Source organism: Triturus cristatus, chromosome 8 (assembly GCF_964204655.1).
Source record: "Triturus cristatus chromosome 8, aTriCri1.1, whole genome shotgun sequence".
Taxonomy (NCBI): domain Eukaryota; kingdom Metazoa; phylum Chordata; class Amphibia; order Caudata; family Salamandridae; genus Triturus; species Triturus cristatus.
This window is the reverse complement of record NC_140591.1, coordinates 415533356-415547051: the sequence shown is the minus strand read 5'-3', so window position 1 is coordinate 415547051 and position 13696 is coordinate 415533356. Positions and strand designations below refer to the sequence as shown.

Below are 13696 nucleotides of genomic sequence, written 5' to 3'. Positions count from 1 at the left end.
GGTGGGGTTCTACCACCTCGCCTCCTTACAAGTGGCATTGGTCTCTGTGAGGGGTGCTCTCGTCACCTACCTCTGGGGCAGGGTGTGTCGTTCTGTTTTTGGGCAATTGGCCCTCCACCCATTCTCGGTGTTGAGTGGCGAGGTTCTGTGCTTTTCAATGCTGCTCCACCTGGGTTCCTCCAGCGTGGAGATTTTCATGCTTTCTACCCTCGTCTGTTGCTCCCCATTTCCATGGGGGTTCCTTGTATATGGTACAGTCGTTTGGGTTGAGATTCTATTTGATTATACTACAGTTCATGTCACTGTAGGGGGTGTGGTGAACGTTCTGTATGGTTGTTCACGCCTGGTCACTTGCTGCGAGTCATGTTGTTCCAGTCTTGTGGTCCTTTACAATTCCATCCTGTGGTTAGTCTGCTTTTCATACAGCTCCATCCTGTGGTTGCGAACTATCCTTCGTCATGTCATTTGTTTCCACTGCCGTTGCCTTTTGGGGGGGGGGGGGGCACGGCTCTTCGCTTGGATGGGACTTTTGATGGGGTGGTTTATCACTATTGTTTTCAAAGGCTTTGCTCTTTTTTGACACACTGTTTCTATACTCTCGCAGTTTTTGTCGTGGCTCCACGTTGTGGCGCGGAAACGTTTCACTATAGAAAACTCACGTCAGCACACTGGGGGGGGTGGTAGGTCTTATATGGCTGTATTAACGTCACTTCCGTGGACGACAGGACGAAGCCGAGCGACACTGCCCCCCGAAGTGCTGAGGTACTGCTGGGGAAAAGGTTTTCCGGATCCAGTCTATCACCTGGAGATATTCTAAGTTAAGGAATCTGCAGCTAGACTGTGTCTCTACAAGATACTTCGTTACCGAAGGTTAGTAACTCATTCGACAAAGCCAGTAGGCATCACTATTTTGAGAATGCCCAACATATATAGAAACAACATTCTGCCAATGCAGGCATTTCACCAGTGGTGCATTTCATTGTTTTTGTGAGTGCTAGAGTGCTTGGTTGCGTCATTAAAATAGGTTTGTTTTACTATGCAAATGTGTACTATGCAGCTGTATTAATATTTAAAAAGTGTGTTTTTCCTACTTGGTGTGCTTCAGTAGTGATGGGTGTGAGTGCTGCCAGTAGTGTTATTACTAATCTCTGTGGGGTGTGAAGGTGCTGACAGTAATGAATGACTGCTAATGGTAGCGTGTGGCTGCTAGCCTTTGAGGGGTGTGAATATGCTTCCAGTTGTGTGTGACTGCTAGTCTGTGGTGGATGGGAGGGCTTTTAGTTGCATGTGACTACAACATTCTGAGGGTTGTTAGCGCTGCTGGTGGTGTGGTGCTAGTCTGTGAGGGGTGTGAGTGCTTGTGATATTGTGACTGCTACTCTCGGAGGGTTGTTAGCGCTGCTGGTAGTGTTTGGTGCTAGTCTGTGAGTGCTTGTGATATTGTGACTGCTACTCTGTTAGACTTCTGGTAGCGTGTGGTTGCTGGTCCTTGAGAGGTGGGAAAGTGCTATTGGTAGTTGGTGTGTGCTTGTTAGTTTTGGGGTGAACACTTTCATTAGAGTGCGCCTGATCTGGTGTGAAGAGTGTGAGAGTGCTTTCAGTGGCGTTTAACTGCTAGTCTGAGTGTTGTGAAAGTGCTGGCCGTACTGTGTGATTTGTAGTCTCTGATGGGTGTGAGTGCTGTCAGTAGTGTGCTGTAGGGTTTCTTAGCTAGACCCAACGCTGAGCAACAGTCCACATCCAATACAATGTTTTGCAAGTGAAATGAATGGAAGAAGCAACTCAACTTTATACTGTTCAAAGGCTTCATCGCTAAATAACCCAGTCTATTTCTAGAAATGATTCTCTGGTAACCCTTCCAAAATTATCACACCAAGTATCGAGGCAGCCTTCGGAGTTTGCAGTGCAAATGGAGTATGGGGGTCCATAGGAAGTGGAGTGCTACACCAGACCGCCATTAGCGTGAGCGGTAATAGTACTCTCGAAAGGAGCCAAAGCTTACTCAATGTATATGTTAACGTTTTTAACAATACATTTTATGATCCGCTGCACTGTGAAGCTAGACCTTAAGAGTCTTCCCATCAATAACGTTACCATGACACCAGGCGAATGAGATACAGAGTCTGAGGGTGAGAGGGACATGTCAAGGGGGAAGAGAAGTTGTCATTCAGCAGAACCTTCAGGGAGAGAAAAAGGGAGCGATGAGAGGAAAGAATATACAGAGCAGTAAATAAGTGAAGATGGAGTCAGTAGGATATGAGGCGAGGACAGGGTGTGGAAGAGATAGCATAATGACAAAAAAGAGATAGCTGGAGATTCTGAGGGAAGCATGGTGAGAGGAAGACTGAAAAAAAGAAAAGGGAGACAGAAGCTTCTTTCTGATTCCTTTTGCATAATACCTTAAGTAATAATCATTGTTTTCTAAGAGTCAAAAACCTTGACCTAATTATCCTGTGCCTCATCTTTTAATTGTGTTTTTCCTCTGCTTTCAAAATGCAAAGGCATGTAGGAAATTTTAGGTCTGGCAAAAGCCAATGCCTTCTGATTTTTACTAAAATAATATGTATAAGATACTTGCATAAATGGGGTTTCAGCCTCCTCTCTTCACTCATTGGTCTGTTGTGTCATTCCCATTTTGCTTCCGGCCACTGCAGCATGGGGCAATGGGTCAGCCTACCTAAACCTCTAGTTAGCGTCACTTTTAAGTAACTGGATTTTGCTCTTACACAAGGTGCAGTTCTGCACACAAGGAGTTCTCTTTAGTCCCTTTATTGCCTAATGTGATAGCAGATGAATTTGAAGTGAGCACAGGGAACATTACAGCTTTATCAGGTCCTGTCTCATTCCAATACTGTTGTAAATTCTTTTTTAAGTGTACTACTACTATTTCACAGCATGCTATATTGTGTTCCTGAACTCTTACACCAGTGGTTCTTTCATAAACTTTGCCTTGGAAGAAAATCAAACTTTATTGTGTTTAATTTGCAGCACACTTGTAATAGTTTTAATCTTTCTGTCCTGCCTTCCTGCCTTCCTTCCTGCTTCCTTCCTTCTCTTCTTTTTCTTTTCTTTTTTTTACCTCAATTGCATCGGGCTTTTTCCCTCTTTCATTCCTTTTTTCCTTCCTTCCTTTTTTCTTTCCTTCCTCCTTTCCGTCTTTGTCATTACTTATTTCTGTTTTGCCTTCTTTCCTATTACTTTGTTTCCTTTTTTCTTTCTCTCCATCGTTCTTTTTTCCTTTTTCATTCTCCTTTTCTTATTTTTCCTTTTTCCCTTATTTCTTTCTCTTTTGCCTTCTTTCCTTTTTTCTTTTTTGTCTACTTTCCTTTTTTAATTTTCCTTCTTTCTTGCCTTCAGTCCTTTTATCCTTTCCTTGTTTTGTTTACTTTTTTGCATCTTTATTTTTTGCCTTTTTACTGTTTTCCCCTTTAATCCCTTCTTTCTTTCTTTTTGCCTTTTCTTACCTTTTTATTTGCTTTTGTTGCCTCCTTCTGCCCTTTTTCTTTTAGTCGTCTTTTCTTTTTTCTTCCCATCCTTCTTACTTTCATCCAGTCTTTTTCTTTCTTTCCTCTTGTCTTTCTTCCCTTTCTTCCTTTATTCATCCCATCTTTACTTTTTTCTTTCCTTCCTTTTTTTCCTCCCTCCCTTCTTTGTTTCGTTGTTTTTTCAAGTCTTTGTTAGCCAAGTCCTTTTAATTTTGCTAAAAGTATAAACAACATAGTTATTTATAGGGGTTTTCAGTCACACTTCATCCATTAGTCTGTGATTGTCATTCACACTTTTTTTCCACCCACTCCAGCATGCCTCAAGGTGCAATGTTAGCCCACTTCAGCCATTGTCCTGACTTTACTTGGAGTTACAGCATGCTGCCCTTTCACAAGGCGCACACCCACACTCAAAGTAGTTCACTTCAGTGCTGCACGTACCAAATTAATGTGTACTTTTTGGAGACCAGAATAAACACTTTTTTCCTTCTATTTTTTTAGATTTAATAAGAGCCCGATAGCTTCGCAAACAATAATGTTTTGCAAAAACCGTGACTAAACAAGGATTGCCAGAAGGCTGGCTACCAACGCCATACATATTGGCTTTGGCAAAGCTTGTTTTAAATGTCAACGACTTAAGCAACCGAAGTTGATTCCTGTTTTTCACCAAGCATTCTCAACATCGTGGACAAGATGCGCTTTCCAACGCCTTGCAGACACCAATACACAAATGGTGTTTGGTATTTATTGCAATTCAAGACTCCCCCCCCCCCCCCCCCCACAGAGCAAAATCCAAAGCCTGTTCTTTCCTGTTAGGGTAGCTCTGACATGGGCTACCAGTTTAGAGGTTGGAATGGAGAGTTTACATTAATTTAAAAGATTCATCCCTTTTCCTGCCTTGGATTTCCAGACGGCTACAACTAGGTGCGCTTGGAAACAGCCTAGCATTTAAATGGCACTCACATTTTGTTAAAGTAAAAATGCTAGTTCCTTACTGCTCTACGAAACATTCTTATGGTTGATTGTTTTTCAAAGGAAAGGTCAAGATTACTTTTATTAAGATTCTCTACCATTTTCTTTATGGTCATAGACTTACAGATAAAATATGGTATGTCGCATCGAAAAACTGCACTAAAACAATGAACAATTAAAACAAAAAATCCATAGCTGTACTGACTCTATCAATATATTAGTTTTACGATTATTAATTAGTTTTATATCTCGTAGACCAGGCCCATTGTGTGGCAAAGTGCTTTACATAGACTGTTTCCAGTTTACAAGTTCCAAGAGTGATCATTGCATAAAACAACCTAAAGAAAATATAGCAACAGAATGTTTCCCAACATTTTGTGTTCTGTGTTACACGTGTGACTGCTAAATCTAATGAGGATATGTTTGACAAATATGATGAAAGAGCATAACATTTAATGTAAAATACATGCCTCAAAGAATCTTAATCTGTTTCCAGATCTTCAGGTCTAGTAACTTGAATTATCTGCTTGAAATAACTGTTACACTTTGATCAATAAATTGCTCAATTATTGGAGGAATTTTGCCAGAACACTATACATTGCAGCAGGGTAGTGGATATAGTCTTGTCCGGTTGCAGTGTACAGATCTACAAAAGGAAATTAATTTCATGCCCCCTCCTAAATTGTACTCCAAGAGAATTTATGCTAGCAGTATAGTATCAGAGGATATATCGGCCATCCAGTCAGCGGGTTGAAATCCCCAAGAGCTATATGATACAATGCCTGTATCCTGCCCTGCCTAGCTTCAGGTGTGTGTACACCTCCCAGCTTATGCTTCATACGCAGCTCATCTCCTTAACAGTTGCACCATGCATGCCTCTTTCAGTTCCTACCCTGCACAATAATGCTAGGAGTGCAAAGTTGAAAAACTATACAGCTGATGTCCTACACAGCTCCTGCTACTCCTGATCTGTGCCTAATAAACACCTCACTGCAGACGCATGCTGCGGGCGCGCCGCTGGAGCGCCAGACCGTGGAGCGCCAGACCGTCTGCGCCCAGACTGCACCCGGCGCCATGAACCCTGGTCTGGTGAAGGTGGAGCATCCATCAGTTACCAGATACTCCAGAAACTCTTTATTGAATTTACGAGGTAGATGATAATTCTCCTCTTGTCCTGGGTTTCCTTTCCTTGATGTGTATGAGTAACAGAAATGCTGCTGTTTGTCGTGTGGTTTCAGGATGAATTATCCACAGAGCAAGGGTCTTAAATAGGCCCGAGGGACATCCTATACTAGTCTCCACACCGGTTATAGCTGAAGGACATACTCCACATCAGAGACTAAGTTTAAGGGTTTCCTCATCAATTCTCTATCACTTATTAAACATAAGATGGAGTTTGAGTTTTTTCTTGTATCATACGATCCTGACTGCGTGTTTATAACTGAGACCTGGGCCAAAGAAACCTCCGGTCTTGACCTAGTCAATGCCATTCTGCCGAACTGTACACTTCTAAGAGTAGACCGGGCAAGCTGGTGTGGAGGGGGTTTGGCTAGTGTGTTCAAAACACGATACAAATGTCTGGTGGAGTCTGGATTTGACTTAAAGACCTGTGAAGCCCTGTATTTTAAGTTTATACTATCGGCTACCAGCTCCTTTGGAGGTCTGTCAGTATATAGACCACCAGGACCTAGACCCCCTTTTGTAAACAATCTAAGCTACCTCCTTGAACCTTACATGACGAATAGGTGTTTGACCAACTTGGGCGATTTTTACTTGCATCTTGAAGAAAATAGTAACCAAGACTCCCTAGCACTCATCAAAACCTTGTCCAGTCTGGGAATGCCCCAACTAGTGCTAGCCCCTACACATGATGCTGGTCACACCCTAGATGGCATATTCTCGAATTACACCAGGGTGTCTTATCAATCAGTTATTCCCCTCAGCTGGTCCAACCATGGTGCAGATGCTTTCTCTTTTTAGTCCTCCTCCATAGCTAGAAGTTGCCATCCCCTTAAGACTAAGACGAGAAATTAGAAAGAGGTCTCAGCTGAAGCCCTGTTTAATACGCTGGATAGCATACCCATCAAGACTCTGGAGGATGTAGACAAGGGTGCTGTTGCAAAGTGGTTGGATATAGCTGCCAATAAGCTAGCTCCCCCTTAGGGAAGTTAAGCTAACAAGGCTTTCCCCATCAGCACCTTGGTATAGTGAGACTCGGAGCTCTTAAGTAGGCATGTCGCCGACCAGAGTGAATTTGGAGGAAAAACCAGGAGGAGCAAGAAAGAATCACATATAGGAACTGAATCAGGTAATACAAATTAGCTCTGACTGAGGAGAAATCTGCACACTGCACCTAGAAAATTGAAAATGCGACCTTTGCCAAAGAACTCTTTAGGGTGGTACAACAGATCTCCACCCCATCGGCAGCTGGGGAACCTGAAGTTTCAGAAACATTTAGCAGCTAGCTAACTTCTTTTAATCTAAAATTGTTGACATCTTGAAGTGCCTATACTCTCAAACCACACTCAAGGCAAACCATGGTTGGAGAGAAGGTACCAGACCCCGGAAAGACATCAGAGTCTAAGAACCAAGAGCTGAAACTACTGGTATTCCCATCCCTTACCCCAGAGATGGTGGAGCAACATCTCCTTAATGCTAAATCTGGGTCACCCCTGGAAGCTTGTTCGCTTCCGTTCGCCAGAAACTCTACACATGGCAGATAGTATGGAGGCTAGACCCTTCTCTAATCTGATGAATAAAGCTATTGTTTCCTGAGTTTATCCCCGCTGATGGAGGGAGGCAGTGATCAGGCCTCTTCAAAAAAAAAAAGAAAATCCAATCTGGATAGCAAGGATTGTAAAAACTACTGCCTAATCTCGTTGCTGCTGTGTCCAGCTAAAATCTTTGAGAAACATCTAAATGGCCATTAGATGGAATTTGCAGAATAGCAGGGTTGGCTGGACAACTCTATTCGGTTTCAGGAAACATCATTGAACTGAAACTGCATTAATCTCAGCCACAGACTATATCAGGTGAGCAGTGGATGAAAGACGAGGTGCGGTATTGGAACTTCTTGACTTATCCACATCGATTGATCACCTTCAAGATTTAGGTGTCACACAACAGGCCCTGGCCCTTCTGTCCTCCTTCCTGAGGGATTGTTAGAGGGTGATGCTACAGCAGTTCTTTTCAGAAGTTTTCTTCCTGACATGCAGAGTTCCGCAGGACTCCGCATTGAGCCCCACGCTCTTTAACCTCTGTGTCTTCACTTACGGCCATATTTTCGTGCTTTTGGGATGTACATAATATCATATGCTGCCGACACACTGATCATTGTGTCGGTTCCCAAGAACTCTGCCGCCACTGTAGATAATTTCTCTCGATGCATGTCAGCAGTTGCAGACTGGATCAAACGGAATTTTCTGAACCTAAGTGGCGATAAAACCGAGGTGTTACTTTTTGGCCCGCACAGTTTGAGCTGGAATAGCAATGACACCTTAGACCTTAGATATATGTCCCGTTTCATTTGAGAAGGCTAAAAATCTGAGAGTAATCTTAGATACTGCACTTACACTTAATGAGCAAGCCAATCAATCGCACTTTGGCAACCTGTTTCTGGCTTATAAGGATGCATAGAAAAACCTTTCCATATATCCCCCTGCCAGCACGAAAGCAGATTGCACTATCCCTGGTCATCTCCAGATTGGACTATTGCAACAACCTTTATCTAGACTCCAATATTAGCAAGCAGCACAAATTGCTAGTAGCTCAGAATGCGCTTGCTAGAACCATTCTGGATATTCACAAAGGTGCCAATCGGCTACTGTGGGGCCCTATACCGGCTCCCCATCAGAAAGCGCATTATGTTCAAAGCAATATGTACGGTTCACAAGACCCTTTTTCTCCACGGTCCGGCGGGAATTAAAGATATGTTTTACTGGCATATTCCAGGTAGAAGCCTCCGATCGGCACACCATATCCTGCTCACTGTGCCATGGACCCGTAAGAAGAAATGGAGAGAGAGAGCTTTCTTAAAGCAGACTTTGGAACTCCCTTCCCCAAAGTTTGAGGGCTATCTCAGAGCTGTGGCCTTTCAGAAAGGCACTTAAAACATGCCTCTATACGCTATAAGCTGCATTTCTTTCTCTCTGGTGGGCTTATAGATAGTTGTTTTTACTATGGACGGCCGACTACAGTGCCTTGATGCCTTCGGGCAATTGCAGCTCTCCATAAAATTAAAAACCAAATCACATCCGGCACAGCACAGCCAACTGCACAGCTCCTATTCCACAATGTTCACTTTGCACATCTCTTCCCATGTGCATTAATGTCGATGTCCTGCATAGATGAAACTTGCAATCTCAGGCCTGGCCCCGACAAGGCAGGGGTGAGAGAGTCTGCAGTAAATAAAGGCTACTCACGCGGAGTCCTGGCCTCCGTGCTTTGGAACACATGGGGGTCAACAGATGCGCACAGAAGCAATGATAGCAAATGGTTGCAGGTGCCAAGGCAAGGTGCCGGCAATTGAGAGCCTCCATGCAGAGCCAGATTGAAGGGGCATGTACTTTGTACAGACACGCTCCACCGCCCATACAGCAGCTCATGTAGACGCACAGCTCATATTGTTATTTAGTTGGTATGCATGCCTCCATTCAGAGTGCAGTTTTGAGTGACAGCCTAAACTCTGATAGTTCATAAGTGGGTGGGCTGTGCAGCCTGCAGTCGCCTGAGCCTTGCACTTTACTTCCCATGATGGCGGTTGTTGTGCATTGGCACTAGTGTAGTAGGTCACTGGTCCCAGAGGACTAGCAACCCTCAAAGTTCTCGCCCTGCCAAAAATCTGCTCAGTACAGTGAGCAGGAAATAGAATTTCTCGATGCATGGGTTGGCAATAGTCGGGTGACTTTGTGTTGCCCCAGCTGTCCTAAAAATGCTGTATAGAAGTAACATATTGGGCAACAACAATTCGGAAAGTAGGGCCCTAATCCTGAACAAACTGCATTCAAAGAGGATTGTTATGAAAAGAAGTCTGACGTGTGTGCCATAAGTGGTAAAGGCATTCACAGCAAGCTATTGTATAGTAGGTAATTTTATGAAAGGGACATTATTTTTGTTGCATTTTTAATAAATCCAATGTGTTTGCATGTCTTTACTTTGTGACAGAGTTCTGTAAATTGAACCACATGTTATGAAAACAAAGTGAACTCAATCAATGTGCAAGAGAAATTAGTTAATATCACCGTGACTTTATAACTTGCTGGGGCATTTGCGTGAGGTCCTTCCTTAGCAAAAAAGCTATAAAACAGTATTTAATTTGTCATGTCAACAAATAACAAACATACTAGTTCTCAATTAGAAGCTAATGGCATGTCGCATCTGCAGCCTAATACAAAGGACGATTTGATCCCATCACCAAAACCTAATAGAAACACAAATGGAACTATGTGACCATCCCTGAAACGCTATAGCCTTGATAGACAGCCCACCCAATCATTGGCAAGCATAACAGATACTTTAAAGCCATTGGCTGAAAGGGACTGACCCAAACACCAATCTCTTTGTACTTGTAGTTTTTGTAAAGAATTGATAGCATTGGGGTTTCAGATCAGCTAAAGCTGCCTTTTAGCAGACATAAAAGCATGCATTTTCTTAGGAATAGTCTATGTCCAGTGACGCGGTTCGGTAACAGATCTACTGCTTGGTCATCAAAGTTAACTGGTTATAATTTAACCTTTTGAATGTCTATTTTGTACAAGAATTGCAGTAACTTTACTATATAGCACTTGGCGATGAACAACACACAAACAACTAATTAATAATTCTGTTTTCTTTCAATTGAAGGGTAAATAATGCTTTTCTGGACAGACTGGGAAGTGCACAACAACCAGGTTCCATGTACCGAGCTGGCCGTTTCTAAACTGGAGACCGCCATTTTGATTCCTGATATAAGCAGGTGAGTCAGCCAAGCTTCTGCTGCCTGTGAAGATCACCGGGTCCTGTGAAGCTTACCGGGTCCTGTGAAGCTTACATTTGTGCATGAGTCCCAGAATGTTGGTGTACATACCAGCTTTGATAGATGGCTAGAATAAAGATATCTGCCTCATAAAAGAATGATCATAATGTCTGAATGCAATATTTATGTTCCAGAATGTCAGCATGTCAATCACTGTAGATGGGGGATAAAAACATTACATTCCTTAGTGGAGAGATGACTAGCTGTTGTCTGGAATATTTGTTTTTCAGATTTGACTTTAGAATTAGTGGTGGGGGGAGAGGCACAGTTTGGAGGAAGTGGGCTAACCAGATCTTTTCATAGTGATAGCTCCAGCTCCAACCATTATTCCTTTTTAGTGGTCTCAGCGCTCTTGCTTTTTTTTCTAACCCCCACCCTTTAATTGTATATCCTTATTAAACATTTCTTGTTGTTATGTTATATCTGCACCCTTCAAAACACGAGCACAACACTGTCTTTTGATGCAGTGTGCCATTTCAGGTATTTTCTTTACCCAGTATTACTGCATACTACTCTGAGTTTTCTTATCTTTACATTTTTGACCCCTACTATGTTCCTTAATTCCAGCGTAATCCCTCTGGGTTCAGATAGGTTACAATTTCATAATTCGGTCCCCTGGAATATTCCCCATTGCCACACTGCTGCCTTTACACTCATGTTGCAATATTCATGCGGTGGTCTGTTGCCTCCTACTGTTTGGCTCTGTCCACTGTGTTTGGGTCAAGCCACCTTCTTTGTCTTGTGAATAATGTTTCAGTGTATTCACTGGTCCCCATCTGTGCTTGTACAACTAGTGATACCGCCTTTGGTTGGCGTCCACCAGGCACGGATTCTGTACACACGCCCATTATTTCTACCAAGTACCTCTGTATGTTTGTACGTAAACAAATAGTGCTGTTGATAGCCTTTATCATGATTGTAACTTTTTCTGAAGCCACTGATCAATAGTCTCCTCTACACCTACTTGCTATACCTTAAGACCCTCTGCAAAATTCTTCCACTCTCACATATTGATTGCCATTAAGCGGTAATCCAGGTGATAATCTCTTCCTACCATGACTATGGAAGTTTACTGTAATTAGGGTTTTTCTCATCACACTGAACTAAGCCCCAGCTGATTCAAAACATGTTAGTTGGGCTCATTTTGTGTCTAGGGCTTGGAGACCGTGTTTCTTATCATGTGGTTGGCCTGTGTTGGCTTCCAGTAGTGAAAAGGATGTTGAAACACCTCTCAATTTGTCATAGAGTGAACTGTTTGGCTAAATGTTGAGACTAGTTCTCAGAGCCATGGATCAATGGAAGACATGGAGCCATCTGAAATTGAATGCTTCCAAAACCGGAATACTCGCGTGTGATGATTGGGAAAGTGATGACCCACTCGCCGCATGGCCTGATGATCTGGGAACATGGCCTAAAGTATCAAAGAAAGTGAGAAACTTTGGAATTACCGTGGACTCCAAGCTATCAATGAATGCCCAAGTGGACAAACTGGCATGATGAAGCTTTGTTTCTATAAAATTCTGCTGCGCATCTTCCCCCTCCTGGGATTTCCACACAAGGTCCAGGCTACCATCTCTTTTGTTTTGCCCAATTGCCTCTACCACAAATCGCCTTTAACAACTATAAAAATACTAAATTGGATTCAGAACTCTGCTGCCAGTCTACTCTTGCATATAAAGCTGCAATCCCACATCTCCCCTGCCTTGAAAAGCCCTACATTGGTTACCTGTTGCCAGAAGATCCGCATTCAAGCTGCTTTGTATCACCCACAAAGCAATACATGGAACAGGACCGCTCTTCATCAGGAATAAAATCGCCAAATTCATTCAACAAAGGAACTTCCGCTTTAGATTGGCACCTCGCCTCAAAATCCCACCGTACAAGAAAAAAAACACAGGTAGGACACCCTTCTCTGTTCAAGCAGCTAAACTATGGAAGTCTTTACCCCCAAACATAAGATCCACATATAGCCATCTTATCTTTAGAAGACTATTCAAGAGTTGGCTCTTCCCCACATAGCCACCATATTCAAACATAAATATACAGCCTTTCCCTCTGTATATAAGCATTTATTTGGACTATAGATGTGTATCTACATATGTGTATTGCTTTGTACGAGCGTGTATATAAATTCTATTTTAAAGATCTAGATATTTGTTAGTTCTGCTTCACAAATGTACGTTTTACTAATAGTTACATTATTCTATGTTTAACATGTATATAAGTGACTGCATAAATAAGTAAATATTTAATCATGACTATTTATCTACAATTGCTTTACTATTGAATTACAAAAAAAAATACTCAGTTTAAAGTACAGCAACAGCTGAAAGTTTGTTTATTGAATACAACTTTAATCTACATATATTACCTTCCTTATACATATATACGATTCTATGTACTTATGTATCCATATATTTATTACTTTGCTTCTAATTAAGCATTTCCAATGCACTACTCTATATCTCACCCTATATCTCTTGCAATATATCCTCTATCTCTACTCTGACTCATCTCAAACCTCATTCTACTACTCTTTCCAATGCACTGCACTATTTGCACTATTTCTCACCCTTTACCTCTATCAATATATCCTCTGCCTCCACTCTCTCTCACTCATCCCAAACCCCATACCCCTACTGTGATCCCCAAAATTACCCTTTCTAGACTCTTGCTTCCCCTACCCCACCTTGCATCATCTCATACCTCTTTTGTTTGAAATCTGTTTGAGTACAAGCAAAGACAAAACAATAAGAAAAAAAAAAGTTTTATACACGTTGCAGAACTGAAAGGGCCAGGGTGGGGAAGAAACCAAATGCGGGTAACAGAAGTAACAGACAGGTCAAGACCCCCACAATGGGAGAGATTGAGCTAGGTGGGATTAAGAGTACAAATGCAATGCAGGCTCAACAACGTTCCAGTATAGGGGGTCACTATAAAAAGAAAAAGGGCCTTCACCCCATCCGTATGGGAAGCCATGTAAGGGACCATTAAATGTGAGCCTAGCTAGAGTCTCGTAGCCCAGTATTAGAGTCCAACAGCCACATAATTGAAGACCCCCCTCCCACCAGATGGGCAAGGTTAACAAAATCCAAGCATGGCTAAAGTCCCCATCCTCACAGAAGTTATACCAACTACTGCAACAATATTAATACACTTTGCCATGTATAGAACCGAGAGCATTATAGAACAGAAGAAGGATAGGGAGAGAAGCCAGAGACAGAGG

The 13696-nt window shown here is 42.4% G+C and overlaps 1 protein-coding gene across 1 annotated transcript in view; it reads left to right on the top strand.

The window, feature by feature from the left end:
- Positions 1-13696, top strand: part of EPSTI1 (epithelial stromal interaction 1) — a 236271-nt gene that overhangs the window by 204653 nt on the left and 17922 nt on the right. Inside the window, exon 7 of the mRNA XM_085621814.1 lies at positions 10299-10410. Within this exon, the coding sequence (XP_085477940.1) occupies positions 10299-10374 (76 nt within the window). The 3' untranslated portion in view covers positions 10375-10410. The remainder of the gene's footprint in view (positions 1-10298; positions 10411-13696) is intronic.